The following is a 27,971-nucleotide window of genomic DNA, read 5'->3' on the forward strand; positions in this document are numbered from 1 at the left end:
GGGGCCCGGGGCGGGGCCTGAGCGGGGCTCGGCGCGGGGGAACCGTGAGGGGCCCCGGCCCCGCCCACCGAGAGCCGCCCTGGCCCGGCCCCTCTGGGCGGGACGCGGCCCGGCCCGGCCCCTCGCACCGGGGATTGGCCGCCCGGCGGTGCCGCCGCGGGCCGGGCAGCGCAGCGCAGCGGAGCGAAGCGAAGCAGTCTCAGCTGTGCGCGGTGCCCCGAGGCTGCGGCGTCCGGCGGGGCCATGGCGGCGCTGCGGAGGGGCGGCGGCGCGGCCCCCCGGCTCCTCGCCGTGGCCGTGTCCTGCCAGAGCTGCCGGCACAAAGCCACCGGTGACGGTGGGCACGGGCAGCCCCGGGAGCAGCACCCGGCGGCCCCTGGCAGAGTCGGCAGCCAGCCCGTCCCGGCCGAGGGCGCCGACACCAAGACCTACCTGTGGGCCAGGTACCATGAGATGAAGAAGCTGGTCTACGGTAAGGGGGCTGCCACGTCCAGGGCCGGCCTTTCTATTCTTTTCTTTCCTCTCCTTTCTCCTCTTTGCGTCTCGGTGCCTTTCCCCGCCCCGCAGCCCTGGGGATGTGCCCGGGCTGTGCAGCTGCCGGGTTAGGAGCCTTTCTCCCCGGCGATGCCATCCACATCTTCCATCGCCCATGACTCTCTGGCATGGTTTTATTTCACTGTAATCTTGATCTTCCTCTCCCCATTCTGGGCTTCCTTCTGTGCAGATTCCCCGGCTGGTTCCAGCGTCTCAGGACGTGCAGGGTGTATGGGACTTTTCATAACTGGCCTCCTTACCGTGGGCATTGTCACGGCAAATGGTCTAAATGAAGGGCTTGTTGCCTTTTTCTCCAGTTTGCCGTTGGCTGGCATACGGAATCGCCGTTGGACTAGGACAAATAGATGGGCATGCTGAGTGAAGAGGTGACGAGTCCAAGTCACCACTGGCACAAGGGTGAGCCTGGAGAAGACTGATGCTGCAGCTCCTAGGATGTGTCCTGGTCCTGAGCTCAGTTTGTGTTCCACATGTGACACACCTTTTGCTCATGAGTGTGTGTGTGTTTGCTTCTTCGACCAAAAAGTTACCTGGCGCTGTCGGGTACTTTGAAATCTTGCCAAGCAAAGAGAAAACTCAGACTGCTCGCCAAATCTGTGTATGTGTAAAACAGGATTGTGGTCTTTTTGGCAGCAGCAGACCTCCACTGTATTAAACTCTCCTATAAATAGCTTTAATGACATGAGGGCAGGGAACTTTTTCCTGTTGGTTTGTTGATTCTTGGAATGCTGAAAGTAAGCACTGTAGAGACCTAGGAAGTGTGAGTTTGTGCCTGCTCTTACAGAACTCTCCGTTAGTTTTTATTTACCTATGGGCTTGGATAAGGATGGCAGCCAGCCGTAGGCATCTGGAAAAGCCCTCTCCCTGTTCTGAGATCAGCAAGTTCTGTCATTCCTTCCTCCCCCACCTTCCAGTACACTGGATTTGACATAAAATCTCGAGTCCTTCATGATGCACAAATGTAAAGGAATTGTCTGCTGATCCATTAGGTGCTCAGCCTGCTGCATTTCAGGATGAGCGCTTCTTTTCCAGCGCCCTTGAAGGCAGTGCAGGGTGCTGACAGAGGACTGGAGCTTTGCTAACACCCTCCAAGGTCGAGTTGTGGTTTTAGCCCTACTGCTTGAAAGAAATTCCAACTTGCAATGCTCCTATTGCTGTTAGGACCTTGATATCCTCAAAGGCATTTTTTTCTTTTCCATAATGGGATTGAAACCATAAATGCAGATGTGTGTTAATAGGGTGTGTCATGGTCTCTTGGCAAAATGGTTTGCTTTGTGATAGATTGTGGAGTTTGTGTTTGCATAACTCTGTTGGGATGCAAGAGATAACACTTTTAAATGAGGTGGAGAAGTAATCAGCAGGAGTAAATGCAAAGTGAAGTCAGGTGAAGTAGCCCAAGTGTTACAGAGCAGACTCATCACAAACCTCCAGGTGGCCATCAGATGTGTTGAATAAGGTCCTCGTTATAAGGCCCTCGTTTGTTTAACGAATAGCTCTCCAAACTAAAATTTCAAGACTGTGCTGTTATTCAAGTCTTGTTAGGAAGAGACAGAGTTGGTCCAAGTTGGTTTTAATTGTTGCTTTGATGACTAAACACTTGTGTAAAATGTGGCATCAGTCTGTTCTTTCGTGCTTGATTTCTAACTCTGATGTGAAGGTGAGTGTCTGTGCTTGGCTTCTCAGTACTCCCTAGCATTGAGTTTGGGCAGACTCCTCTGATGCCACCTTCTCCTTCCCTCTCTGAAACGCCACCCTTGTGCAGTCCTTTGTCCTGTGTTGTTGGTTATTGCCATTGGTTTGAAGACAGGTCTCTGCCAGGAGAATTTATTGTGTGTTTTCAGAGCAGCCCTTGCTTAGGACCGGATCCACGGAGCACTGTCGCATTTTTGCACGATAAATGCTGACTGAGTTGGACAGGGCAGGCTGTGCAGGATGAGCTTCTGTGTAGTAAGTTCAGTGGAGGTGCAGGTTTGGTGGCCAGAGCACAGGCACAAGAAGTTCTCAACTCTGTGTAAACACATCTGTGCTCTGCCAGGCTTCAGTGAGGTGACACAAATGACAGCACAACATAGCTGTGTCCTCTGAGGTAAAATCTCCTCTCAGTGTTGACTCAAGAGAAGCTATTCTCTTCATTATTCCCCCTGCCTATTGCAACAATGATTTTTAGCACCAAATTTCGTTACCTGTAAAAATTTGAGGCACTTACTGTGCTTTTTTTTTCCTCTGGCAAAAGGAAAAGTACATTCACATTAGTCAGAGGGATGGAGTTGAGCAAGACTTGCTGTTTTCTGATAAGTGTCAAGGAAGGCTGATAAGATCTCTCAGTAAGCTTTGAAGTCCTGCACTCTAGGAAACATCCAATTCTGAAACAAGGGGACTGCCAAGCCGGTGAGGCTTTGGCTGTGAGGAAGTGTTTGTTTTTCCCTAGGTGCTCCAAATCTGTTAACAGTGGCTACACTAACTCAGCTTTCCTAGGGAACCTTTACAATATCTCCAAACATCTTGCCTCTGAATGACAAGCTTGAGCATGGTTAAATGTGAGAACAGCCAGAACTGGAAGAGTGACCAGTTATGTAAACTTCCCAATTCTGCTTTTTTGGATATAACCCATTTTTTCTTGTGAAGAACTCTTGTAGCATTTCTCTAGTGCCTTTGTATATTTTAAAAATGTAATTTTGGAATGAAATTATATTTTCTAATATTGCTTTTAGTTAGTGTAGATTTCATTGGCAGGAAATCCCAAAATATTTAGGCACGATGGTGTAAATTCAAGGTCTTTTAACATGGTTCCTCTGAAATTAAATGGTCTTTAGATAATATTTTTCCCTTCCTACCCCATTGGTAGAAGCATCTACTTTGGCTGGTGGGAGTGCTTTGCAGGAAATGGCACAAAACAATACTTCAGAAGGATAAAAGGGTACTGGGAAGAGAGGAAAACTGGCAGTTTGTCTTTAGAAAGCAACTCCCTGTGAACAAGGGAAACTTTTTGATTCATGAAGAGCATGGAGGATGATGGCCATCTGCTTCTCTGTATCCTTCTTTTCCCTGCTTGTCTTACAAAGAAATTAGTACAGATGTCTGCTGTGTTGGACTTCTGGGAGTACAAAGGGTGTGAGAGATGGGAGCGAGTTGCCTTGTTGATGTATTATTCTTCACTAACATGCTGGATCTGAGGCTGAGAGAACAGGAGCATTTCTGCAGGATGCTGTTGGCACCCCGGGAGCTCAGAAAAGCAGGAGCCGTGCTTGGCAACTCCTGCCCAGAGCGTTTTTCACATCAGAAGGGACCAGATGGTGTCTCTAGTGGTTTCTCACAGTTAATTACCTGCTTTTGTTTCCATCTCTGCTCTCCTGTTGGGGGTTGAGGGTTATTGCTTTCTAACAATGTGGGTTATTGCCTGGGAAGAGACACCTGTGCTCTCATGGAGACAGTCTGATTTAAGCAGCTGTCCAGGTTCTCGCAGTGGTAAAATGAAGGAGATGTGTGTTTACTTTGCATTTACACCCAGGTGTAAAAGATGCACGAGATCAAACACGCTTTCTTGTGGTCTGTCTTTGCTGCTGAATTTGACCATGTGCCGTGGACATGCAGACACTTCCCTAAAAACCGTCGGAGTTGCAAACCGGAGCAAATTGTGCAAGCAGGCAGATTCCTGGGGCTGCATCCAGTGCAAGAGCGGCTTTCTTCCACACCGTCCTCAGATGTGCTCACGCTGCTTCTGCCTTAGATCAGACTTCCTGGGTGAAGTGCTGAGTAGGCAGTGACTAACTGTGTTGTTGTCTGCCTTTCTAGTTAGGACCCAGATGGAAAGAGTAGTTGGGCTTATTATTCTTTTTTAATAATCAAAACTGCTCTTCATTTTGTTTTGTGCAGTTGTTTTCTTTAATTTATTGTATCTGTCCAGCAATCTGTTACAGTGTCTTGGCAGAGGAAAAGCAGAAGTTATCGTTCTTGAAAAATGGCATCTTCATGAGCTTCTGGTGGGTGTCTGTTTGTTTTGATTTGACAATTGCCAGGAAATCTGAGACAAAGATCCCTGGCAGATTACGTGTGGAAAGTCAGCAGAGCAGCAGCACCCAAGCCTGCAGCCCAGGACTTGATTGAGCTCTTAGGATTGGTAACCACCCAGGAGGTTATCTTTGAAAAACAAACAAACAAACAAAACACCACAAAAAAGCAAACCAAACCCAAAACCAAACACAAACCAAGCTTCTTGGAACCTGGCTTAGTAACCCTGAAGCATCTTTGGACTCATGTATTGAAACTGATTTTGTGAGTGCTCCCAGGTTGTGTCTTCTCCCTGCTGTAGTTGGAACCTACATGGAGACTGCATGAGTTTGAGGAGATGGAGACCTGCAGCTCTGTTGAGGAGGGTGCTGCAAAAGGACATTTACACTGAGACAAACATGCATCATGAATGTCTAGACTGAACCTCAGAGCTTTCCTCCTTCCTGGAAGAGCAGTGACTTTGAAATTACTGTAAATTAAAGATGTAGGATGATGGGGTGGACAGAGCAAGCTGCAAGTTGTGAATGATGTGTAGTAGAAAACACAGCAAGGAGATGTGTGGTGCTTGGGGAAGGGTATGTAGGGAACATGTGGTGTGTGAAAATCATTTTGGCTGGTGTGTGCACCCTTTTTCAGCCCTCATGAGGTAAGAGAGAACATGCTATGTAAGTGACTGACGAAATATGGGTGGGGAAAAATGACCTGGGCAAGAGGCTGTCAGAGGACAGCAGAGAGGCTCTGTACATTTGAGGCTGGCAGGGGAGAGCATTGCTTCACTCAGTGGGTCTAAATGTACTTCATAAATCGTGCTGTGGCACAGTAACTGCTTATGCTTCTGATCACAGATAGAACTTGCTTGGTGAAGCTCAGACTGCCCTCTCCTTGTTACAAAATCCTACTGCTCCCTTAGTTTTTCCTGATGGTATTTTTGCAAAAGTCGTGGCTGGCATGTGTGGTTGAATCTAGAAGGTTCTCTTGTCTTCTGTGAAAAGAGAGGTGGGGTTCAGGCAATGGTATTTTGTGATGCTCTCAGGCTATCAAAATGTGTTTTCCTGAATCTGTTAGCAAAAGGGGAATGTTGGAAGAACTTGACTTCTCTGTAGGGAAACTGTAGCAGCAAGTTGGTTGCATTTGTCATAAAAAGAAAAAAGGGCTTTAATAGAATAGGAAAGCCCTGCACATTTCCCCTGAGATGTGATTAAGGTTGTGTCATCATTTTCCATGTGAGGAAGAAAAATAACACCCAGCAAATCCCAGTGTAAGTTTAGAAAAAGGTCTTTCCACAAGTTGACTGGAGGTGAGGATAGGAAGTGGAGCTCTGTTTATGGTGCAAAGAGCATTTATGATGAGAGGATTAAAGTTGTGATCATCTGAACCCTATTTACATTTCCCATCTTTTAAAATCTCGGTGGAAAGTACTTGGATTGCATCTGCTCTCCTAAGCTTCTTCCAGGAACTTTGCCACCAGCAGAGCACTGACAGAGAGCTTTTGTTCCTGACATGTAGCCAGCAAGTCAGCCCTCCTGCCTTAATATACTGCTTTATTTTCTAGTGATTCCTCTCCACATGGTTTGGTGAATTGCCTTTGAAAGCCAAATGGAAGTCAGTTAGGAGAGAAGGATGGGTATGTTTTGTAACATAGTGATTTTTTATCCCCCTGGAAAAGAAACATTTTGAAATATTTGAATCTATTTCTTTGGTTACCTCTCTGAATTAGTGCTCACAAATGTACTGAAGACTTTTGCCTAAATTCTGGTATAATTCCAGACAAAATCTTTCTTGGGAAGGGCTGGTATCTCTTTCTAATAATGTGGGTTTTGTCCTAGACACAAATGGAAGTTGGTTTTATAGCAAGGAAGCACTAAAGAACCAGGACAGGGGTTCTTGCTAAAAGCCAAAAGTTAAGGTAGGAAAAGAAAAAATCCTACCCACTGATGCTGAGTAGGATCTGGAAAATGCCTGCACTTTTTCTATCATTCAAAGAGAAAATTACCCATCTTTGAGGAGGGAGAAAACGTCTCCTTCCCCTCTGTCCCCCAGTGTGGTTGTGACCAGGCAACCTACTACAAGGAACTATTTTTATCACTCTTTCTTGGAAGGGACAGTTCTCATGGAATGGGAAGCCTGTGGGAAGATCTGTTCCTGCCTCTCCCATTGCAGTGGAGCAGAAGCTCTCCTCTCTGGACTAGCTCTGGAAAGGGATATATATATATATATATACACACACACAGGTAGTTTAGCTGCTTGCTCGCTTAACCCCATTTTCTCAGTGGTCAGTGCTATTCCCAAGCATCTTGAACAGTAACCCTGCTTTGCAGTGACAAACCACATGCAAGGACTGAGCTGTTTCACAGCTGTTTATCAGAGGAAAGCAGATAACTTGTTGCTATCAGCATTGCATGCTCCAGGAGCATAACTTAGTTTTTACATGTTGGTGTTTGTACAAAACCTTGTTTTATTCTGTCCATTAATACAAAAATTTAAAAACTCCTAGTGGTACTTGCAGGGTTTCTCTGTGAAGTCTGGTTGTCTCTGTGAGAAACAAAAAATGCCAAAAAACAAACCTCAAAATTTCTGATTTGGAGTAATCTAGGCTTTTCCAAGAGGAGAGTTAGCCTGTTTGCTAGTGTGAGTTCTAAGTGAGGGGTGTGTGTTTTTCTGGTGATTTCTCACAGCCACCTTTCACACTGAAGCCTGCAGAAGCTGCAGCTGCTCTGAGATAGAAATTTGACACTTCAAAACCTCGGGTTTGCTTTGCTTCATGTAGGCCAGAGACCAGGGGACATTGTTTTGCAGCTTCCTGACACCAAAGGTCAGTCTTACTGTGCAGATGGACAGAGAGCATTATCTCCAGGTGCAGCCAGAGGTTTGCCAGAGATTTCACTGTTTTTTCACGGGGAGATTATTTGAGTGAGTTAATGGCAGCAGCCTTCAGCAGCAGCTCTGTGCTCCTTTGCTGCTGCTGTGTGGCATTTCCAGCTACTGTCAGGTCCAGAAGAAAACGTCTAAACTTCAGTGATCTTCTCAGTTTCTCTAACCTCTCCCCTTTCCCTTCTCTTAGATCTCCTTCCACCAGGAGTCTGCAATCTCCTCAATCCTGCCGCCATCTACGCTAACAATGAGATCAGTCTGGGAGATGTGGAGATCTATGGCTTTGACTATGATTACACATTAGCACAGTATTCTAATTTACTACACTCCATGATTTTCAACACTGCCAGAAACATCCTAATAGAGCAATTCAAGGTAATGAGGTGCTAGGAGTTTCCACTCAATTAAGCTTGCTGCTGTCTTTGCAACGCTCCAGACATGCTTGTGCAGGCATTGTGCACGCATGTCAATTACTTGATTTATTGAGGTAAATTTAATGTTTCACAATCTTTGATTGCAGACTTAATTTCCTTTGAGATAATTTAACATGATGACACTCCTGGGGTTTTATAAATGTGGAGTGGGAGCCTTAGTCTAAAAAAGCTCTGGTCAGTTGTACTCAACTATGGAAATAATGCCTACAGAATTACTGGTTAGAGGTGCACATGGTGGATAAGCATAAACCATGGGCCAACACTGAAGCTGTGAAGGATTTGACACATGCTGGTTGATGGGATGATGCCCTAGAACATGTCCCAGATCAGATACCCTGTTTGCAATGGGTGACTGCTCTATGCATTTTTTCTCATCGTGTCTTTCTGTTTAGAGGTGCTCTGCAGTGCCAAGCTTTGCTAAATATATGCATTGAGTGGAGCTTACAAGAAGTGTCCTCACTGCCTCAGTGAATCTGATGCCTTTTCACTACTGTCCCTTACATGAGACAAACTAGTTTTGGATATCTTGATCCTTTGTCTTACTCCATTCATCCATTTTCTTTGTTAAAAGGGCAAAATTAGGCAGCACTAAACGAGCTCAACAGGTGAAATGATTTTGTTAATTATCCAGTGCTTGTGCTCTAATGATGTCACTGTTTGTCTTCCCAGTATCCAGAAGGGCTTGGGAAGTATGACTACATTCCAGGGTTTGCCATACGTGGGCTTCACTATGATGTACAAAAGGTAAGCTGTACAAAGTTCACTCTCCTGGGCTTTGTCTTCTACTGTTACATTTTTAGTGCAAATACTTTGTCATTGCTTGCAATAAGATCTATCACCAAATTACCAGTGAGTCTGTGTGGCTGTGCTTTACACTGCTTGGGTTCTTCCCCAAGGAAAGATGTCTATTGTGCCAGCCTGACCTCCAGCAGAATGGGACATTCTAGCAAAGGCCTCTGGTAAACAGCCTTGCCAATTTAAAAGTCAGTTCGTTCCACAGGCTAATTAATAGAAAAGTGAGCTTGTTTGTGTGATTATTTCTGTCTTTCAGGAAATTTAAACAACAAAACGAAATCCTGCATCTACAAGTACTTGCCAGGAGCAGAGGCATAATGTCTTCCTCTAATAATAGAAATGACTTGTCAGGAGAATGCTTTAGGAAGCCTTCCCCACCCCCCACCCCGAATAATAGGACTGCCTGGAATAAGATCCAAGCTACTTGAGATGCATGCTTCTTAGGAACCACAGGCAAGCAGAGTGCAGGCATTAGCTTTAACCCTTTTCAGTGCCTTGGACTGATTCCCTGAAAGCCTGATGCCCAGTGATGTCATGCTGGCTGCTGCAGCCAGGCAGTCAGGTGGGAGCACAGCAGAGAAAGTTGCTTCACTGGCGTAGCTTTCTCTTACGTTGAGTTTGAGCAAATTCAGGGAAGCAGGCAGTGCAGGCTGGAATGAGTGTGCTGTTCTCCAGCAGGAGGGAAAAAGGAGAATGAAGGAAAAAACTACAGAGATTTTCTGTCTTTTGTCCTAACTGTGATGACAGCATGGCAGCAGACCACTCATGCCTCTGGCCTTACAAAGCAAGAAGTAGATCTGTGGGAAACTGAAGGTTCTTTCTCTGTTTAAATCTTTGGCTGGTATATCTGAGAAACACAGGCGAGTGGCCTGGCCAAGCAAAGCACCCTTTGAGTGAGTAGAAAGTAGAGAACTCTCTTTTCTCAGGCTCAGAGTTCATAAACCACACAGAAATCTGGGTTGTGCCTGGCTAAGTAAAACTTTCAGCATATTTGCCTGCACTCCTCACAGATTACTGGGAGGTCTGCCCACAGTGTAACAAGATACACTGATAGGGTATCCTGATGAAAGAAGTTTCATGCTGTGTTCCTTGTGCAAGCTGCAGAGTGATGTGGGTTTAGTGTGAGGCTGCTTTCCATGCCCAAGGACTTGTGTTACAGCTTCAGAATGATGGATGGAGGAGAAGGGATGACTCATGATTAGGGGAGTCTGATAGTAAAAATGCAAAGAAAGCTCTAATGTTACCAGCCTGGTGTGCTCCTGAACATCTTTCCTTCAATGTCTTCTGCTGGGGAGGGGAGGGTTCTTGTGTGAGGAAAATGACTGGGTGCAGCTGTGCTCTAAACTAAAACTTGCCCATTTAGTTCTGCTTAGGATAAATGTGGGGAGAAATAGATCTCTTGTGCACACAAAGCTCCTTTGGAACGTGTGTTTTCTTGGAAGGGAGGTAAGAATAGACTGACTTGACTCACAGAAACAATGTTGTCCCTGTTTTTCAACTGTATCCCTGTCTACGAACTGGGATGTAACAGACTTCAGCTCACAGAAAGATGGTCTTTTCCCAGAGAGACCAATAAAAAGTCACAGTATGAATAAGTGTGTCTAAAAGTACCTGGAGAATAAGTGCTGCCTCAAGTACATAGATGTGGGATGTTCATACTGAACTTTATTTTCTGAATGTCATTTGTGTGGAACTTTAAACTTTAATAAGGCTTCCGTGTAAAATTTTAACAGTAACCCAATTCTAATAGTAAATATCTCTCCCTTATCACAGAGTCTTCTCATGAAGATCGATGCTTTCCATTATGTCCAGCTGGGGACGGCATATAGGTCTGTCAGTTCTGAAAATCATTTTCTAAAAGCTCATATATGCCAAGGTGGTTTTCTACATCTGGGTGTATGTTCATGGCATGTGTTGTTCTGTTTCTTTCCTGAGCAGAGTCTTGTCTGGCTCATCCTGTTTGCTCTTGCTTCAAATGCTTACCTGGCATATAATTGCAGGGAGTTATTTTTTCTCAAGCATTTCAAGCCAAGTGTGGGTGGGAAGACCTGGAGCTTTTGTAATGGTTAATAGCACATCTGGTCACGTACACTGCGTGGTGTCTGAGCTGCAGCTACAGCATGGCTGGGTTAGCACCTGAGAGCAAACAGAGCCACTAGGAAAGGGCTCCTCTGTATGTGGTTCACACATGGGCCTGTCTTCTCCAGGCAGGAGTGCTCTGCTGTGCCTTGGAAAGTGCTCTGGGTGTGCAAATTACATCTTAAAGCAACACAGACATGCCAATAAAGTAATAATGCATCAAAATCTGGGCTCACTTTGAGACCTAGGTTGTCCTATTTTTCCTTTAGCTCTTCAAAAAGAGCTGGTTGTGCTTTGGAATAAGTGGCTGAAACAGTGCAGAGGAAATTTTCCTCCAAAGAGTTGTGAGACTGGAGACTGAGAAAACACCTTGCCCCAAAGAGGAGTAGGGTTGGTGTGTAAAATGTAGTAATTTATAGATATCAGTAACAAAGCTCCTGTAAATCCTATGTTGTATTTCCTGAGCATGGAAGCCAATGTGGTTTTTTTTCTTGATCCCTGCCCTTTTGCTGTTAAGCTTCAGTAAACACTCTAAGAATATTAAGAAGGGAGTTTCATAATCAGAGAGAATTGGCTTCTCTGAGTGCCAGCTTGGGGGGTGAGGGGAACGGGGGGTTTGTACTGCCCCATATTTTACTTCAGCTTCATAAAGAGATTTTTAGTGAAAACACATTTAATTTTTTTTTCCCTGGTGTCCTTTAGTAACTCCTTTTTGGAGTGTCCTTCTAAACTGTCCTTTGCTTTTGAGCACAACTGAGGCAACACTTAACTTCTTAGATGCTGTATCATAACTGAGTAGAAAAGGAGAAAGGGAAAGTTGCTGACTGCTTGAGCAAAGAGTCATCAAAATTGTGCAAGAGGCAAAACCTGCAGCAGCCAGATAACCTGGTGTTAACTGCACAGCTCAGCCATACCTCTGGTTTTGGTGTTTTGGGGAAGAACAGCTTTCTCTGTTGAATGGTCTTAGTCAGGATCTTGTTCTCTTTAGGAAAACTGAATAAGAGGGAAATCCCATTTTCAGCAAACCCTTTTCCTACACCTTTTCATTAAAAGTGATGTACCTCATGGAAGCAACATCTCCAAACCCAGTTAGTTACCCAGTGCTGCCCAAGTCAGGCCGTGGGGCTGATTTGGTGGGGCAGTCCTGTCAGCAGATTGACAGCAGACAGAGAGGAGCCTCTGGCTGGACTCTGCTGGAATGTGGAAAAAGCCCCTCAATTAACTTGTAGGAGCAAACGAGGTATCTGAAGAATGTCTTGGGAAAGATTTTATGTGAATCTTTAGAGCTGTGTGGCTCTCTGCCTGTCTCTTTTGGGCAAGAGGAATTAGTGAGATTTTAAAAAGAGCCCATTTGCCCCATCCTGTTTTTCTCTGCTGTTTGTAGCACTGTGCAGACTGGTGATTATTGACAAACTCTGCTGTTTTGTGTCTAGAGGGCTCAAACCGGTGCCTGATGAAGAGGTGATCGAACTCTACGGTGGTACCCAGCACATCCCCCTGTACCAGATGAGTGACTTCTATGGCAAGGTATTGTAAGCCCTTGGCTGCTGGGATGCAGCAGCAGCAGCTCCTTGAAGGGCTTGGAAAACAGAGGGAATTGTATGCGCATGTAAATGACTGCAGCCTCCCTTGGAAAGGCTCGGTCCCTAGTGAGCTGCAGTGTGTGTTTTTGTTCTAGTGGGAATATGCCCCAGAGGTTATTTAGCAGTTTAGCATCTGAAAGACATCTGCAAAGCATTTCTAAATACCGGGGCTATTGGCCTAGAGCTGAATGGCTTTGAAGACTGATAGGGAGATGTTCCCTGCTTGTTCCTTGGCCAAATCTAGCTCTGAAGCTACCGGGGCAGCCTGCAGTGCTCCTGTTTGCAGTGAGCTATTCGGGAGGGGGTCTCTGTGTGTAGCAGTAGGGTGCTTGCAATGCCTTTCTCTCTTTGGTTTTGGGTACGGTTTTTTCCCCTTCATGTAAAGGATCGCCCCCTCCACACTCCTTCAGAACTGCTCAGGGGGTATTATTAATAAGGTTGTCATCCATGAGTGTAGGGGGTAGTAAAGTACTGACATTATGTCTGTAGGAGCTATAAAAATCCTTTGGTTGCCTGAACTAGAGGAAGTTAGGAGAGATTTTTCTTCCTTGAGTGTCTCATGTGGTGCAGTGGCCAAGCAGGACCGTTCACATCCCTTCTCCCAGAACTGCTTTGTTTCTTGCCTTAGTTCTGGTGCCTTAGGGGAAGCTGGAAGGAGAAGGGCACATTTCCTCTGGTAATACCCCTGTGAGTCTGCTCTGTGAAGTCTCCAGCAAGGTCACTTCTTGATTTTTCTCTTTTTCTCTTGGGAACAATTAGTCTTAGTAGTTGCTTTCTGAATAAGTATATACTCTGTTTATAGCTCAGTGACGTTTCCAGCTTTGAAATAGGACATTTCTGTTTAGAACTTGATATCTGTCTGTAAACTGCCTCTCGATTAGCCTCCTCCTATGCAACTCTCCTCACTCCTGCCAAACTTGAGATGATTTCTCCATTCTTTTTAAATAATTATGAACAGGAAACCTGCTTCAAGTTGTGGCCTTCTGTAGGACCAGGTGCTCATGCTGAGGTGCTGCTTTGTACATACCAGGTGCTTTCTTCTTTCCTGTAGTTGGTATTGAAAATTTTGATGTAACATCTGGCTACAGAAGTAGAGATACCAGCTTAGTCTTTGTGAAGAGGTGAATCTCCTCTCCTAATAATGTGATAGACTCCATGAACTAATAGGTGGATCCCAAAGAGAAAGAAAGTATTTTACAACTAATGGTATTTGCATTCAGCAATGTCCACTCAACCTGTGCCACTAAGTGGGACATATTTTCCCACATTAGTGAGAAAGATGAAACAAGGGTTAAGGTGACTGCTGGTGTGAGCAAGTGCAGTGAACTGGTGAGGAGTGAGCCTTTAATAGGGGTCTTGGATTTGTTCTCCTTAGCCTGCCATGCTGATGTTGCTGTATGGGCAACAGGAAGGTTGCTAACAGGCAACAAGAGAAGTGGGACTGATACAGCTGAAGTGTGTAAATACTCTCCCTTAAGGGTTTTCCTGATTTTCTGTTACCAGCAGTGTGTGGACAGCTGCCAGCATCCCAACACCTGCAGTAGATGGGCACAGATCTTGCCCAGGGTTAAACACTGCAGCTGGGGTGGCTTTACATGTGATGGCCTGTAATGAGGGTGGAGAACTCATGAGTGTTGTAGAAAAAGCAGATGTAACATTCTGAAAGCACAGTCCAATTTTCATCATGGCTCCTGTCACTATGCCTAAGGAATTCAAGGCCACTAAAGGGAATTGGGAGAGGTTGGATTTGTCTTCTAGGAAAATGACACAAGGCACAAAAATGAAATCAGAGCTGACAAGGTAAATCTTTGCTGTTAACACTGAACATTTACTTATCTCTTCTCTTGAAAGGTAGGACAGGTCATTGCTCTGCTGTGCTCTGCTAAATCCCATACCTAGTTATTTCAGTAGGAACGGCCTCTGTCCCTCTTGCTTCTTTCCCAGAATCTCTGAACAGGAAAAAAGGTGAAGGCTGTTTGCAGGAACTTTTGGCTTTGCTACGGCAGAAATATTCCCTTAGCAACCAGACTTCAAAATGGACAGAAGTGTTGGGAGGATTCAGAGTATCTCTAAGCAGCACCACCGTGTGTGGTATGTGGCCCTTTGTGCTGTCTTCTTCTGTAGGTGAAATTGTCCTGTGCTGGGTGGATGGAAGTTGTATAACCCTCAGCACACCAGCATAGCTTTTGATTGCAGCATTTTTTGGTAATGCACCACAGGCAAAATGCTGTCTGTTGTTCCTTTGCCCTTTTGACCCCCATTTGTATTGCCCCAGGTATTGCCTTTAGATAGGGCTGCAGAGGGCTGGTCTTGTGCCACCCTTACCCAACCAGACTAAATGGGAGATGCTCTCTTGTTACATCCTGGCATGACAGGGCCACACGTTTGTCATTAGGCAGCAGGGGCCCTGTCAGCTTCCACCATCTACACCTTCTGTGGTGTTCTGGATGCTGCTTTCATGTCTGTCTTTCACACAGCTCTAATAAATGCTTTCTGAAGTGGGCCAGTATTATTCTACAGCATTGCAACTTCGCAGCTGTCAGTCCTGGATTGCCCAAAGCTCATGCACAGGCAGGATGGAACTGGATTGCCAGGGCACTGCTGATGACCAGGTTCATGGGAGGTCTGTGTGCTTCCCAAATTGCTTTCCCTATATGGGGCCTTAGTAACTGTCCCCATATCTGGTCTGGAACTTTATCGATGGCAGATGAAAAAATTGATCCCAGCTTCATCTTGCAAGTGAGACTCACTGCAGTCCTCTGCACAGGTGGTACATACAGAATAAACAAAGTTTATTTTATTGGAAGCTCTCTTTGGAGCCAAAGTTGGCTCTTGGCCTTCTGATAGGTTCGTGATTGATGTGTGTGAGAGCTGCAACTTTGCCTAATGCAAGGGAAGTTATTCCTTGGTCAGGATTTAATTGTCCATTTCCACTTGACTGCTGGGTGGGCTGGAGCTGGTTTTCCTCTGGGTTTTCTGTAGTGACAGACAGGCATTGACAAACAGCTTGTTGGAGTGATTCTTACACTGCCTTGTGAAACCTCACTGGAATGTGGTTTGAGCAGCTTTGATGCCCTGTGTCACAGCCTGGCTCAGATGAGCAAAGGGACGTCTTCAGCAAGGCCCTTGTCTGCTGCTGTAGCAGAGCATTGTCTGTTGGCACCTGTATTAATGCCAAGAGTCCAAGTGGGAAGCAGAGAATGAAATAAAAATGTCCGGGACCGACTTCCTCCTTCCTCCTTCTTCCCCCTGTGGTATTAAAGATGCTGGGTTTGTTCAATGATTTATGTGAGGGAGACACCTCTCTTTCTTCAAGGTTAGTGTTTTGGTGGAGAAGAGAGGGCTACTGGCTGAGTGACTGGGACTTCCCACACTAGTGTTTTTCTTTTTGTTAGCCTGGGACATATTTCAGATGATGCTGGGTGATATGAGTTTGCTTGTTGGCTTTGCTATTTTTTTTTCCCAATATTTTTGGTTTAATGTCTCCCTCTTGTTTTTTGCTTTCCAGGGTCCATCACTTAAGCAGTTTATGGACATTTTTTCTCTTCCTGAAATGACACTGCTCTCTTCAGTCATTGATTACTTCATCACTCATGGCATTGAGTTTGACCAGGTGCATCTCTACAAGGACATATCTGTAAGTGAAATGTCAACTGCCCCACAGCTCACACCACATCAGAGCTGTGAGCTCTGCAGCACCTAAACCCGAGGGGCTGGCAGTGACCAGCTTGATATGACAGCTCTGTTATCCCTTTAGATCAAAGCATTACCAGGGAATGTTCAAAGCTGTGTTTTCAGAACATGTTTGGGTTCTGTCTGTCTCTACAGAGCTGGTGTTGCTGGTGTATCTCGTGCAGGAGTGCCTAGGCTGCTTAAGCTGAAGGTCCTTCCATGGGAAATATGTCACACAGCTTGTGTAAATGTTTTCTGGTTCTGCAGGCTTTTAAACTATTTTCCTTAGTATCTCATTTTTCAAAGACAACCAGTTTACTTTATACAGTGATTGTTGTAAAACACCTGTCCTTGCCTGCTCTGAGAGTCCTCTACTCCTTGCAGCTGCAGAGTAGTCTGATCCTTTGGAGATGTTTTCCAGTGGGTGGCTATGGCTTTCATGAGTCATTTACTCCAAGGTGTTAAGTGGCACTTGAAAGGGCTGTGTGGGATTATCAGCATTGTTGGGGCTGTTTGACTTCTCTGTTAATGCTGTAGGCAAGACTAAGTGCTTGAGATTGCTGCTCTGGGTGACTTACACTGGCAGACAACATTTTCCTTATTGCATTCCTTTTTCCATGGAGAAGGGTTTTTGATTTGTACATTGTGGGAATCTTAGGCTCACCCACTGCTGTTCAGTTCTGGGAGGGAAATGGGGCTCCATGGGGAAATGGAGCTCCATATCTGTGCTGCTGCTCTGTGATAAGGATCCACCTGTCAGCTGTGTGTCCTGACCTTCTGCTGGTGCTTGATAGGAACGTGCCAGCCCATTTCCCAAAAGACCTTAACATGTTTTGTGGGTGTTGGATGTTGGTTTTGCTCTTGGGAGTGGGGAAAATTGGAAGAGGGGATACAGCTGATTCCTGAGGCTTTTTGCAAAGAGTCTCTTCTGAACCTTCTTTGGAGATCAAAATGGACATGTTCCTAATTGAAATCTTGAGAGCAGGGGGACGGTTGCCATAGCTGATACATGTTCAGTATAGGGCAACTGGTGTGGTCCAGCCCTCAGACTCCTGAGTACTAATCCTGGCTTTTTCCTTTTGGTGGAGAATGTGGTCGTCCCTGAGGAGCAACTGAAGTAGGCAAAGAGAGCTATGACAGAAAATCTGTGGCAATGCCTGAAATCTGTATTGAAACTAGGGACCATCATGTGGTCTCACCAGAGGAGTTCTTGCTTTTTTCCTGTACAATGGGAATAAACAAACATTTTTGCAAAACTTATCCTTTTGCAGTACCCAAGTTCTAGGGCAAAGAAATGCTTTGTGAACATGAGCACAGAGATCCTTCTGTGCTTGCAGACACAGGTGTCCCAGAGGAATTGCACAGCCCAGCTGTTAGGACAGCACTGGCTTAACCTGACATGCTGCTGTAACTCTTGGTGGTAATGGTGATGCAGCCCGTGTGTTTGGGAGCAGGTTAAGTGCTACAGGCACTGCACTGAGTCAAAAGGGCTGACCCTGGGGCATGGTGTCTTGGGGTGACTTTATGATGTGTATCCCATATCGCTGCCCTATGCCCAAAAATTAATTTTTGTGCCTTTCTATGCCTTTAAACTGAGCCTGAGAGGGGGAAGGAAAAACTGAGCAAAACTTTTCAAAGCAGTTTGCAGCTTGTTCAAGGTCACACAGAGACAGAGACTTTTTTTCAGCTGCGGCAGGAGAGCGGGAGGGAAGGGAAGCACCCGGTTTGCTTTTCCTTTCCAGCCAGCTTTCGGCAGTTTTTTCCCCCCAGCTCCTTTTCCTTCGGGGAGTTGAACTTTTATTTTCCTGGGACTTGGTTTTTTCCCTTTTCTCTCTGCTGGACTGTTTCAACATCAGAATATATTGGGAGGACTTTCCACCGAGGCCTTGGCCCTGGAGGTGGGCCCACCACCCTGTCCCAGCTCCCAGGAGGGGGAGAGAGAGATCTACAGAAGGACTCTGAATTTTCCCCCAGGTTTCTCTCAGCAGAGTGGGAGGTTTTATTATTTAGCATCATTATCCCTTTTCCTGTGTGTTTGTTAAATAAATAGTTTTTATCTCTTTCACTTTCCTTCGAGGAAAATTTATTTTTTCCTGAACCTGGTGGGGGAGGGCTGGTTGTAGCCTGCTTTCTCTCAGGGGATATATTTCTAGATTTGGCCAAACCAGAACACATGGTAAAGGCTGAAGCTGACATGTAATTAAAGTAGTCCTGTCACACCAGTTTGGTCACTTCATATTTGAGAGTAAGAATGTACAGTTTACCCTGCTTCCCTTTGGAGGCATTTTTTTGAGCCCTGTTTGGCACCTACCAAGCCTCCAAGATTTTACCTGCAGAAACATTATAGTTTTCCTTTTTTTTTTCTTTTCTTCTTCTTTTGTTTTTTTGGAGGGCAGGGGTTTAGGGAAAAAGCACACTGAAATCTTTCTTCTTTGCAAAGGTAGTTTTGACGCAAATCCGAAGTTTTGCCTGTTTTTAGTGACAGTGCTGGTTAAGAGAAAGTTGTTTTCTTGTTAGAGCTCCTGCTCTCTGTTCAGATTCTTTCCAGTAAGGCAATGAGATGTGATCTCTGCCTTTTTGCCCTTCAAATCCACATGGTGGAAAGAAGCTCCTAAAACTCCATTTTGAAGTGGTAATGCCTCCACCTTCATCGTCCCCATTTAAGCTGTAAATTGTGGTTCTCTCCATCTCTGAAGGAAATGATTTTTGGGGTCATGAGGAGGTTTCCCCAGCTCTGCCATGAGATCAGGTGACTGTGTTCTAAGTGTCGCTGTAGTGATGTCAGTGGTGAGTGTGGAGCTCAGTCTGAAAGGGCAGCTCCTGAAGGGGCACACACAGTGTAACAGGGATTTAAGGGTCCTGGGGAAAGGCAGCATTTGTTTACCTGTGTAAATTATCAGGGGTGAAAACAGTGCTGTTCAAACAGGCATTTGCATGTGCAAACACTGCAAACTGTGTTGCTGCTCTGGAAACAGTTCTGTGTGTCTGGCATATCTTGCTGGATGGAGACTTGGGCAGAATCTCAGTTGGGTGTGTCCAAAAATGTGTTGTATCTTGGCTTCTGGCCTGGAAAATAGAGGATATTTGGATGCCATTGACAACATCTGTTTTAACTTGCTCCCTTTCCAGCTGTGTTTTGTGCCACCCTCCTAGTGGGAACTTCTGCTCTGTCTGTGCACACTGGTCACCCAGGGCTAGGAGCTGTGCCCTCCTTGGCTTGTGGGGAGCAACTTGGAATCACAGATGCTCTCCTCTGCTGCTGTTCACCCTGGCCACACTCCTATCCTTTGGGTCACATTTGGCAGAACTTCCACAGGCGCAGGGAGGAAGAAAAGCCAGCTAGTGCCTGAGGCAGTACAGTTTTGGGACAGGAAATAGTTTTGGAGTGGCACAGTCTATTGCCTTGGAACCAGTGGGGTAACATGCTCGTTCCTTCCAAGAGCAGGAAGGAACTTGTGCTTTCACAGATAAGTTTTGAGGTTTTCCCCCTTACACTGCATCAGCTGAGCCAGCCACCCTGTTCTTTTGGCATCTTGGTCAGCCTTGCTGGGCAAGCTTTGCTGCTTGGCAGTGATGGAGTTTTTGTCCAGCAAGGAGGGCGTGTATCATTACTGCCTTGGTCTTCAGTGGTGGCAGTAGGTTTGCATGCTGGGAAACAGGAATGCCATGTATAAAACTGAAACTTTTTTCCCCCTACCTTTTTCTTTAGGATGCAATTAGAGATGTTCATGTGAAAGGAGTGATGTACAAATGGATTGAAAAGGATATGGGTGAGTTAAATAGAGCTCTGGTGCCAAACTCACTTGTCACTTCCTCAGTCGTTCTCTTTTGATAAGACTGATGGGGATGAAGAGGGCCACTTTGTCACCATGGTGGTTCATTGTCTGCCCACCTGAGGTGGATCTAACTCAGACCTTTTCCATCCTTAGTGGTATAGGGGCTAGGTTTGGTTTGATTAGAAGTGTGGTCATGACTTTTGCCAAAGTGTCCTGATTGATGCTGTGTGTTTCGCTCTGATACAGAACAGTATATTCTGCACGGGGATGAAATCTATGCTGTGCTAAACCGCCTGGTGAACCACAAGAAGAAACTGTTCCTCATCACAAACAGTCCCTTTAGCTTTGTGTGAGTACCATTATTGCTCATCAATGGGTCACCATGGCACAGCAAGAGCTGTGCAGGGCGCTCCTTCCTCTGAGCACCTGGAATTTGTATGGGACAGGGTTTTGTGGCAGTAGTCACGAGAGCTCTCTCGGAGCTGCTTGTGATGAATGTTGCACCCACATCATTGATCTCAGTTTTTGAAGAAGTTACAAGGCTGTGGCTGGCCACAACATTAGAGCTGACTCTTTCTATTGCCTCTAGCAGTGTTTGCTGCATCACAGACTTCCCTGGGCTTCCAGTGGTGCAGAAGAAAGTGTGTGACAGCTTGAAACAAAGCACAGCATCAATACTTCATACAATGAGACAGCCTTGGGGGGTTCACAAATCTCTGTTTTCTTCTCTGTTACTGAAATAAAAGTAAAGTTAGGGCATACTGTTGTAAAGATGCAGTGTTGGGTGAAAAAAGAGTACTGGATCTGTTAATTTTTCTGTTCCTTTGCCCTTAGGGACAAAGGAATGAAACACATGGTTGGCAAGAACTGGCGGGACTTATTTGACATGGTCATTGTGCAAGCGGACAAGCCCAACTTCTTCACTGACCGGCGGAAGTACGTGTCCAGGGCAGTTCTGCCTCAGGCTTGGGGCCCCTCCCTGCAGGGAGCTGCTACTTTGGCCTGCCAGAAAGCAGTGGTTTGCTAAGCATAGTCTAGCTCCAGGAAGTATTCAGCCTTCCACTGTCCTCTCAGATACTCTCTGAGGAGGCAAGAAGTGACCAGTCTGGGAATAAATGGATAGAATGTGTAAAGCCAAGCAGAAAATGTGTTTCTGAAATTGGCATGAGAGCTGGTCATTTCTTGTCTTGAGTGTGTGACAAAATCTTTCCTTTTCTTCTTCCCCACAGCAAGTATCTGTGGTTTGTTTTTTGGGGTTTTTTGGGGTCTTGTTTAGTTACTGGATGCATGCTGTTTGGAAACTGGCAGCTCTGGAAGCCTTTGTACGTGGCAGCTGGGTTTTGTGGTCAGCTAGGAGATGCCAAAGGGCTAGTTGATAGACAGGCTGCTGTCCTTACATTGCTTTTTGGATTATTTGCTTTGGGAACTTGTTGGGGGATTGGTCTATCCTTTCCTTTGTATGTATTTTCCTCCCCCATTTCCCAGGCCATTGGCATATGCTGGAGTAAACCTATGGGATGGCTTTATAAGCTGTGCTGGCATTTAATGTCAAAGCCTCCTTGGCCTTGGCATTTCAGAGGGAGTCATTATGGTTATTTTCCTCCTCTCTGTATGTGAAAGCAAGAAGAATTGTTAGGGATTTTGGCGTGAAATGGTTACAGTCAATAGAAGCATTTTGAAAAGATATTTCCTTTTCACACTTTCTCTTCCCCTGAGAAAATAGTGCAGAAAGCCTAGAAGGTCACTTAGAACTCATGTAGAGCTTTTATTTCAAGTTGTTACATAGGTAAACAAGTTTTGTGATTCAAATGTTCTGGTTTCTGGGTAACAATCATCAAAAATCAAAAGAAGTTGACATCTCCCCCTTTTTTTTTCCCAGACCTTTTCGAAAACTGGATGATAAAGGCTCACTGCAGTGGGACAAAATAAACCAGCTGGAGAAGGGAAAGATCTACAAAGAGGTAAAGTGAATGGGTGCATAAAGGCTGTGAAGCAGGAGTCTGAAATGATGGGGACTTATAACATGCCTTCAGTTTTGGAAATCACTGGAAAAAGTGTGAGATGGGGTGGTAGGGAAACATCTTCTGCGTGTGTGGGAGGGGCCAGTGACTGTCCCCACCCCCCATGTACAATGAAACCTTCACCTTGGGAGCTCTGTTCTGACATTGTCCAGCATGGCCAATTGTGAACCTTTCCCTCAGCTCTTCTGGTGTCCTGGTCCTGAAACTCTTGTCCTGGTTGGGCTCCCAAGAGTGTGGTAGTTGAGGCTAAGAAAGCACAGTTCTCTGAAACCTGTTGTGCATGCAAAGATCTTCCACACCTCACTCCAAATTGTTCTCCATAAGGTTGGAAAAGGTGGACTTGTGTAGAAGGGAATACAGAAACAAGGGTGATCAAATAGGGTACAAAGCATCAAAGAGGGTACAAAGCCTGAGTCCAACTCTCCCCTTCTGGAAGGACCAGCATGTCTGAAGGATGAGCTGCAGCTCTGGTGAACTTGCTGCCCTGGGCGTTGTCCTTGCAGCTGGTCTGTCCTCTGAGACAAGTTGCCTCTGGCTTTAGGACAGTTTGTTCTTGGTTATTTGAGCTGTCCAATCCCATGGGAAGAAACTGTTAGTGAGATTGCGGTCAAGTAGCTGGGACCTGACCTGTGGGAGCAAAGTAGGTCATGTCCTTGAGTAGTGCTATTGGGAAGCCTCTGTCTGGTGGGTTTGCCAAAGTGCTGGGCTAGTGTCCTGTGCTCTGCCAAGAGCTAGGAGCTGGGAACATGCAAGTAAAGCTCATTCCCAGTGGCAGCTCCCTCATGAGAAAAGGCACACCTCACCCATGGAGTTTATTGCTGAATTAAATCCTGCTCCTGACCCACCAACATCTTGTGGCCACAGGTTGCTCACCCAAGTGAATGGTGCACTGAGGAAGGGAAAAGATGAGGTAAGAAAGTGGGCTGGGTAGGATTTTGGGCTCCTCTCCAGTTCTTCCCCACCATGATGTTTATCTGACTGCATTAAGGTTGTTGCCTAACTGTGGTTCTTAGGATGTGACAGAGTGTGTATCCTGGTTGTAGCCCACCCTGTCTCCAGGATTTTTGGTTTCTTGAAGTGCCACAATATGCTTCTTTCTGGCAAGTGTTAGTGGCCATGGACCACATGTTAGTGTGCTGGTGCTGTTGCCAGAGGCTTCTGAGCTATTCCTGTGTCCTGAAGCAGGGCTGGATGGCAGTTTTTTGCTGTGGGTGTCCCATGAATGGGACCTCAGGGATTGGTGTTTTGCCCTAGGGAGTGGGAAGCTGAAGTACAATGACCTCTAGTCCCTCTGTTCCAACAGACGTGGTATTTTCTGTATGTGCCAAGTCTGTACTCCTGTCCCTCTCCTGGTCTGTGATCTCGGGGGAAAGGAGGGCAGGACCTGGAGGTCTCAGAACAGGTCTGTGGCTCTGTGGAGCTCCAAGCACAAGTTTCCTGGCTGTCAGGTCCACTGCTGTTTGAGGTGACTGGAGCACAGCAGAGGACTGTCCTCCTTTGAAGGCTGTGCTTCATTTCCTTGCTCTGCCAGTGGCTTCCTGTGTGTCCAGGAAGTGCAGAGGCTGCCTGGTCCTGTGTTTCTGTGCTGTTAAGGGAGGTCTGCTCAGCTCCAGGGATGCTGCAGGAACAGAAGGCCCAGCACCCTGGTTCTGGAGAGCCTTAGCTGTGCATACAGCCAGCTGCCAGTGGCTGCTGTGGGGGCTGCCTTGTGTTTGGGGGCTTTCTGGCCAGGCTGGTGCTTGGGGGTGCTGGCTCCGTCCTGCCACTGGAGTCTGGCTGGAGGGGCTGCTGCTGAGTGGCTCGTGGGTTTGCACTGACTGCTTGTGCTGGCATTGATGAGGCCTTTTCCTTCCCTAGTGGGTTTTGTTTTTATGACTCATGTGGAAAACTTGTGTGGAGATGGAAGGGTAGTCCCTGAAGTGCCTTCTGTGCATGTATGGATGTTTGGAAAGTCTTGAAAGCTGCTTGGTGCTGTGCTTTAGCTGGTGCATTGGGGTTTGGTTTGTTTTACTCAGCTGTGAATCTGTGCAGGCTGCCTGGTTCTTGGGCTTGATTAAACAATTCCTGTGGACATGTGAGTGTTGTTAAACTTTGGGGTGGGGATGGTCGTCAGGGATGTAGAACAGCTCCTGCCTCCAAAAGCCTTGCCTGGCAGTGCTCAGTGCACACTGTGAGGTGAAATCATTATCACCTGAGACTAACAACTTCTAAACCCAGAACACCTTGAGTTCTTTTTGCCCATCCTCGGGCTTTTCTAATTTAGGTGTCTCTTGGCCTCTAAACTGCCTCCTTTTATTGCCTTTTTAGACCTTCTTGATTTGTTGTCTTCTTGATTTGCTGTGCCCTAGACCACAGAATTTCCCCTGAATTCCCTGTTTGCAAAAACTCTTTGGAAGAGTTTTTGTCTTTAGCGTTAAAAAAGCTGAGGAATGTACAGGGGATTGTCACATGGGAAGAAAGTGAAGTGAGGTGGCAAAGGACAGAAACCTCTGGCTGTAGATGGTGGGGCAGAGAGCAGGTTGACATCCCATGAGACTGCTCACACCTGCATGTGGTGAGGTGGCCTCTACCCACGTTTCACTCTGTGCTCTTGTCACTTGCAGGGCAACCTCTTTGATTTCCTGAGGCTGACGGGCTGGCGTGGATCCAAGGTGCTCTACTTTGGTGACCATCTGTACAGTGACCTTGCGGTGAGTGGAATGTCTCTGCTCTCCAGCGAGGTGGGAGCAATCCCCCATGGCTGCTGTGGCTGAAGCTGGGCTGGAGAGAAGGCAGGGCCTGCTCTGAGTGCTCAGGGCTGTGCTGTGCTGGGTGCCCCTGCCCACAGAACACACAGGCTTCCCCACTGCTGTCAGACAGAGGCAAGCACTGGAGAAAAGGTTCCTGAAGTACTTCCTGTGGGTAAAGTTGTGCATTTGAGAGCAGTTTGTATTGATCCCACCTTTCTAGGTGCTTCATGCAACTGATCCTGGTGACCAGGAGATGGTTGTTACTGGCATGGGCCATGGATGGCTGTCCCCTGAGAATCCAAAATGGGAACAAACCTACTCTTCTAGGAACCGGGGTTGTGTTTGGCTTTCAGTCTTTATGTTGAATTCTTGGTTGTTTTTTCACCCTGACCTCCAGGACCTCATGCTGCGTCATGGCTGGAGGACTGGAGCCATCGTTCCTGAACTGGAGACGGAGATCCGGATCATAAACACGGAGCAGTACATGCACTCCCTGACCTGGCAGCAGGCTCTGACAGGGCTGCTGGAGAGAATGCAGGTAAACAGCTCCTGCCTGAGCAGGACAGGTTCGATGCTGCCTTCTGAGTCTGAATTTTGGGTTTAGCCACAGGGATGAGGGGATGTACCATCTTGCCTGGTTCTCAAACATATCTCATCCTCCTGGTGCAGTGGGCTCTGGGTTTGTGAGTTACAGTAGAAATTGCAGCGAGCTGAGGTGTGGCCTGCAGGACTGATGGATGTGGTACTTTCTGCTGCTGCCTTTGCAGATGTATCAGGATGCAGAGTCAAAGCAAGTATTGCTGGAGTGGATGAAGGAACGGCAGGAGATCAGGTGAGCATTTTCCCCCCTCACATGTGAGGTGTTTTAGGGGCTCCCAGGCCTGCATTGGGTTCGTTCTGTAACCTGCTTTGGGGACAATGGTACTGCAGCTGTTGGACTCTGGTCCTGCCTGGTGTCACTTGCCTCTGGGTGGGGGGCATGCAGCAGTGCAGTCCTGCAGCCTGGGAGGTTGGAGTGGTGGGAGGAGTTGGTGGGCTGTCTGCTACTGCAGCTCCTGCCACTGCCCATAACAGATAGAGTAAGAGTGCACTGAATATTCATCTCACTGCACAGGGACTGGTCTGCATCACAGCTTGGGGACCGGGTCCTTGGGGTCATCCCCTAATGCGCAGGGAGTGGGGTGGGCCAGGGCTAAGGGAATGGGAAGAATCTGTGACCACAGTTTTATCTACAGCGCACCATCTCTTTCTCAGGTCTCTGACGAAGAACCTGTTCAACCCCCAGTTTGGAAGCATCTTCCGCACCTTCCACAACCCCACGTACTTCTCCCGCCGGCTGGTGCGCTTCTCTGACATCTACATGGCTTCCATCAGCTGCCTGCTCAATTACGATGTGAATTTCACCTTCTACCCCCGGCGCACCCCTCTGCAGCACGAGGCTCCGCTCTGGATGGATCAGCTCTGCACGGGCTGCATGAAAACCCCCTTCTTGGAGGAGATGGTGCACATCCGGTGAAGGGCAGGTACTGCAGGCGGCAGCAGCACAGCCGGGGCTGGAGTGGGGCCGGGCCACTCGGCCGGCAGCACCTCTGTCTACCACTAAAGGGCGTTTGACACTTGAGTTATGTGTGTAGATGGTGTGTTTATTTTCTCCCTTCACTGGCTCCATCCCTTTCCCTGAAGTGCACTGCAGGCTGGACACAGGATGGGTGCTTGTGCAGGGAGTTCTCTCTAGGAGGAGGTGAGATGGAAGGGCTAATGCTGGTGGTGGGACACTGCCCCTCCCTGCTCTGTGCCCAGACATGTGACTCAGGCACGGAGCTCCATGTCTCCAGTGCTTGGTGAGAACAACCTGTGGGAGGTGTGACAAGGTGTGTCAGGTCTATAGCTGCCCCCATAGCCTGGGACTGCAGTGTGAGTGACTCTGCAGATGGACAGGGATGGTCAGGGCTGCCAGCTGGGCAACCAATCAAGCCCATCAGTGAGTGCATCACAAGACAAAGCATCAGCAGCATTACCTGTCCAGCAGCCTTCAGCCCCCATCCCGCTCCCCACCAGACTCGTCTGTCCAGCTGGGGACTCGGGTAGGTAACTGGGCAGGATGTGCAAGCCTTGGGTGTGGGAGTAGGTCATAGGGTCTCAAAGTTACTGTTTGGGGACATGGATGGCTTTTGAGTGAGCTTAAGGCTGTGCACTGTTGGTATTTTTGGGTTTGGTGCCGTATGATATCAGTATTTTGGCAACTGCTGTGGTGTGTCTGTTGTGAGTTGCACAGGGATGTGTTCAGCCCTCCAGGGAAGGTGCAGAGGTCGCAACAGAGGTAGTGGCCTTCCACCTGGATTTGCTGAGCTGTGGCCTAAGGTGGCTGGAGAGGCAGGTGAGGATGTTTGGGGAGGGGGTGAGGGTGCAGTGCTGCTGGGGAAGGTGGCCAGGTAAAGCCCTGGGGTGCTGCCTCAGCAGGAACAAGAGCAAAAACATGCTAATAATGATGCCAGAATCTATAGGATGGGACAAGGGTGAAAGGAGGCCCAGGAAAGTGAAAGCTGCTTTAGGATGTGAGGTGCAGAAAGTGGGCTCTGCACCAGGCCCAGGACCTTGCTGGTCCTGTCTAGGCTTCAGCCTGCCCGAGGACCATGCAGGGTCATGGGGAGGGGTAGAGGGCAGGTGAGGTGCAGATGGGATGTTGGGAGTTTGTGCCACTCTGATACAGGTTGGCCCTAAGAAACAGGAGATCATGCCCTCAGAAAGCTGGCTAGTGTGTGGGAAATGATGGCAACTGGATAAAGGGGTAGACCTTGATTGCCTTGTTCCTCCTCCTCTCACTGCTGCACATTTTCAGATGGCAACAAGGGTGACAGTGCCAGCTTGTTCAGGGGCAGTTGGTGTTGTCACAGGGAGGAGAGAGGGAACAGAGAAAGGTGGGTCTGGCAGTGAGCAGGCACAGACGTGAATGAGAGACTGCAGAATGTGTCTGGGCAGAGGGTAAGGGCTGTGGGTTTGGAGGGAGGTGGGGATGAGCAGGAGGGGCAGGCACCAGGGGTTTGTGAGCACTGGGCAGTGCTGTAGGGGCTGGGGGTGTCAGTGTGGGGGCAGCTGAGGGAGAGAAACCAGTGCGGTGTGGAGGCCCCTGTGCCAGGACCCGTGACTCAGAGAAAGGTGCTGCGTCTGTCAGCAACCCTCAGTGAGACACACACACACACACACACACACACACACAAAAAAAATCTTCTCCTGCATGTTACTCCCCAGTACCATGCCAGGCTGGCCTGTCAGTCTGTCACTTGTGTGTCACTGCCTTGTCTTTGTGCCATGTGCCAGCCTGTCGCAGACTTTCAAGATGCCTTTTGCTCCACTCAGTGGCTTGGACAATCTGTTAACGTGACTGTTCTAATCAAACAGCTGTAGTAGGTGCATGTGGCACTTGTCTTTGTGCTGTGTGTAGTGTGTAGCT

At 47.3% G+C, this 27,971-nt stretch overlaps 1 protein-coding gene across 1 annotated transcript; it reads left to right on the plus strand.

Moving 5' to 3' along the window:
• Positions 1 to 149: 149 nt before the first annotated feature.
• On the plus strand, positions 150 to 27,725 carry NT5DC2 (5'-nucleotidase domain containing 2). Its single transcript, XM_069028000.1, has 14 exons — positions 150 to 472; positions 7,622 to 7,806; positions 8,535 to 8,609; positions 10,434 to 10,489; positions 12,173 to 12,266; positions 15,831 to 15,959; positions 19,704 to 19,764; positions 20,017 to 20,119; positions 20,605 to 20,706; positions 21,650 to 21,731; positions 24,395 to 24,481; positions 24,918 to 25,058; positions 25,288 to 25,352; positions 25,775 to 27,725. The coding sequence occupies exons 1-14, from the start codon at positions 244 to 246 to the stop codon at positions 26,034 to 26,036; spliced, it is 1,671 nt and encodes a 556-aa protein (XP_068884101.1). The 5' UTR covers positions 150 to 243; the 3' UTR covers positions 26,037 to 27,725.
• Positions 27,726 to 27,971: the final 246 nt, after the last annotated feature.

This window comes from Aphelocoma coerulescens, chromosome 12 (assembly GCF_041296385.1).
Source record: "Aphelocoma coerulescens isolate FSJ_1873_10779 chromosome 12, UR_Acoe_1.0, whole genome shotgun sequence".
Classification (NCBI taxonomy): domain Eukaryota; kingdom Metazoa; phylum Chordata; class Aves; order Passeriformes; family Corvidae; genus Aphelocoma; species Aphelocoma coerulescens.

Coding starts and splice junctions, on each gene's coding strand:
- NT5DC2 (XM_069028000.1), top strand. CDS start 244: ATGGCGGCGCTGCGGAGGGGCGGCGGCGCGGCCCCCCGGCTCCTCGCC. Junction 15,960..19,703: donor ATCTCTACAAGGACATATCT/GTAAGTGAAATG, acceptor CTTTTTCTTTAG/GATGCAATTAGAGATGTTCA. Junction 20,120..20,604: donor AACAGTCCCTTTAGCTTTGT/GTGAGTACCATT, acceptor CTTTGCCCTTAG/GGACAAAGGAATGAAACACA.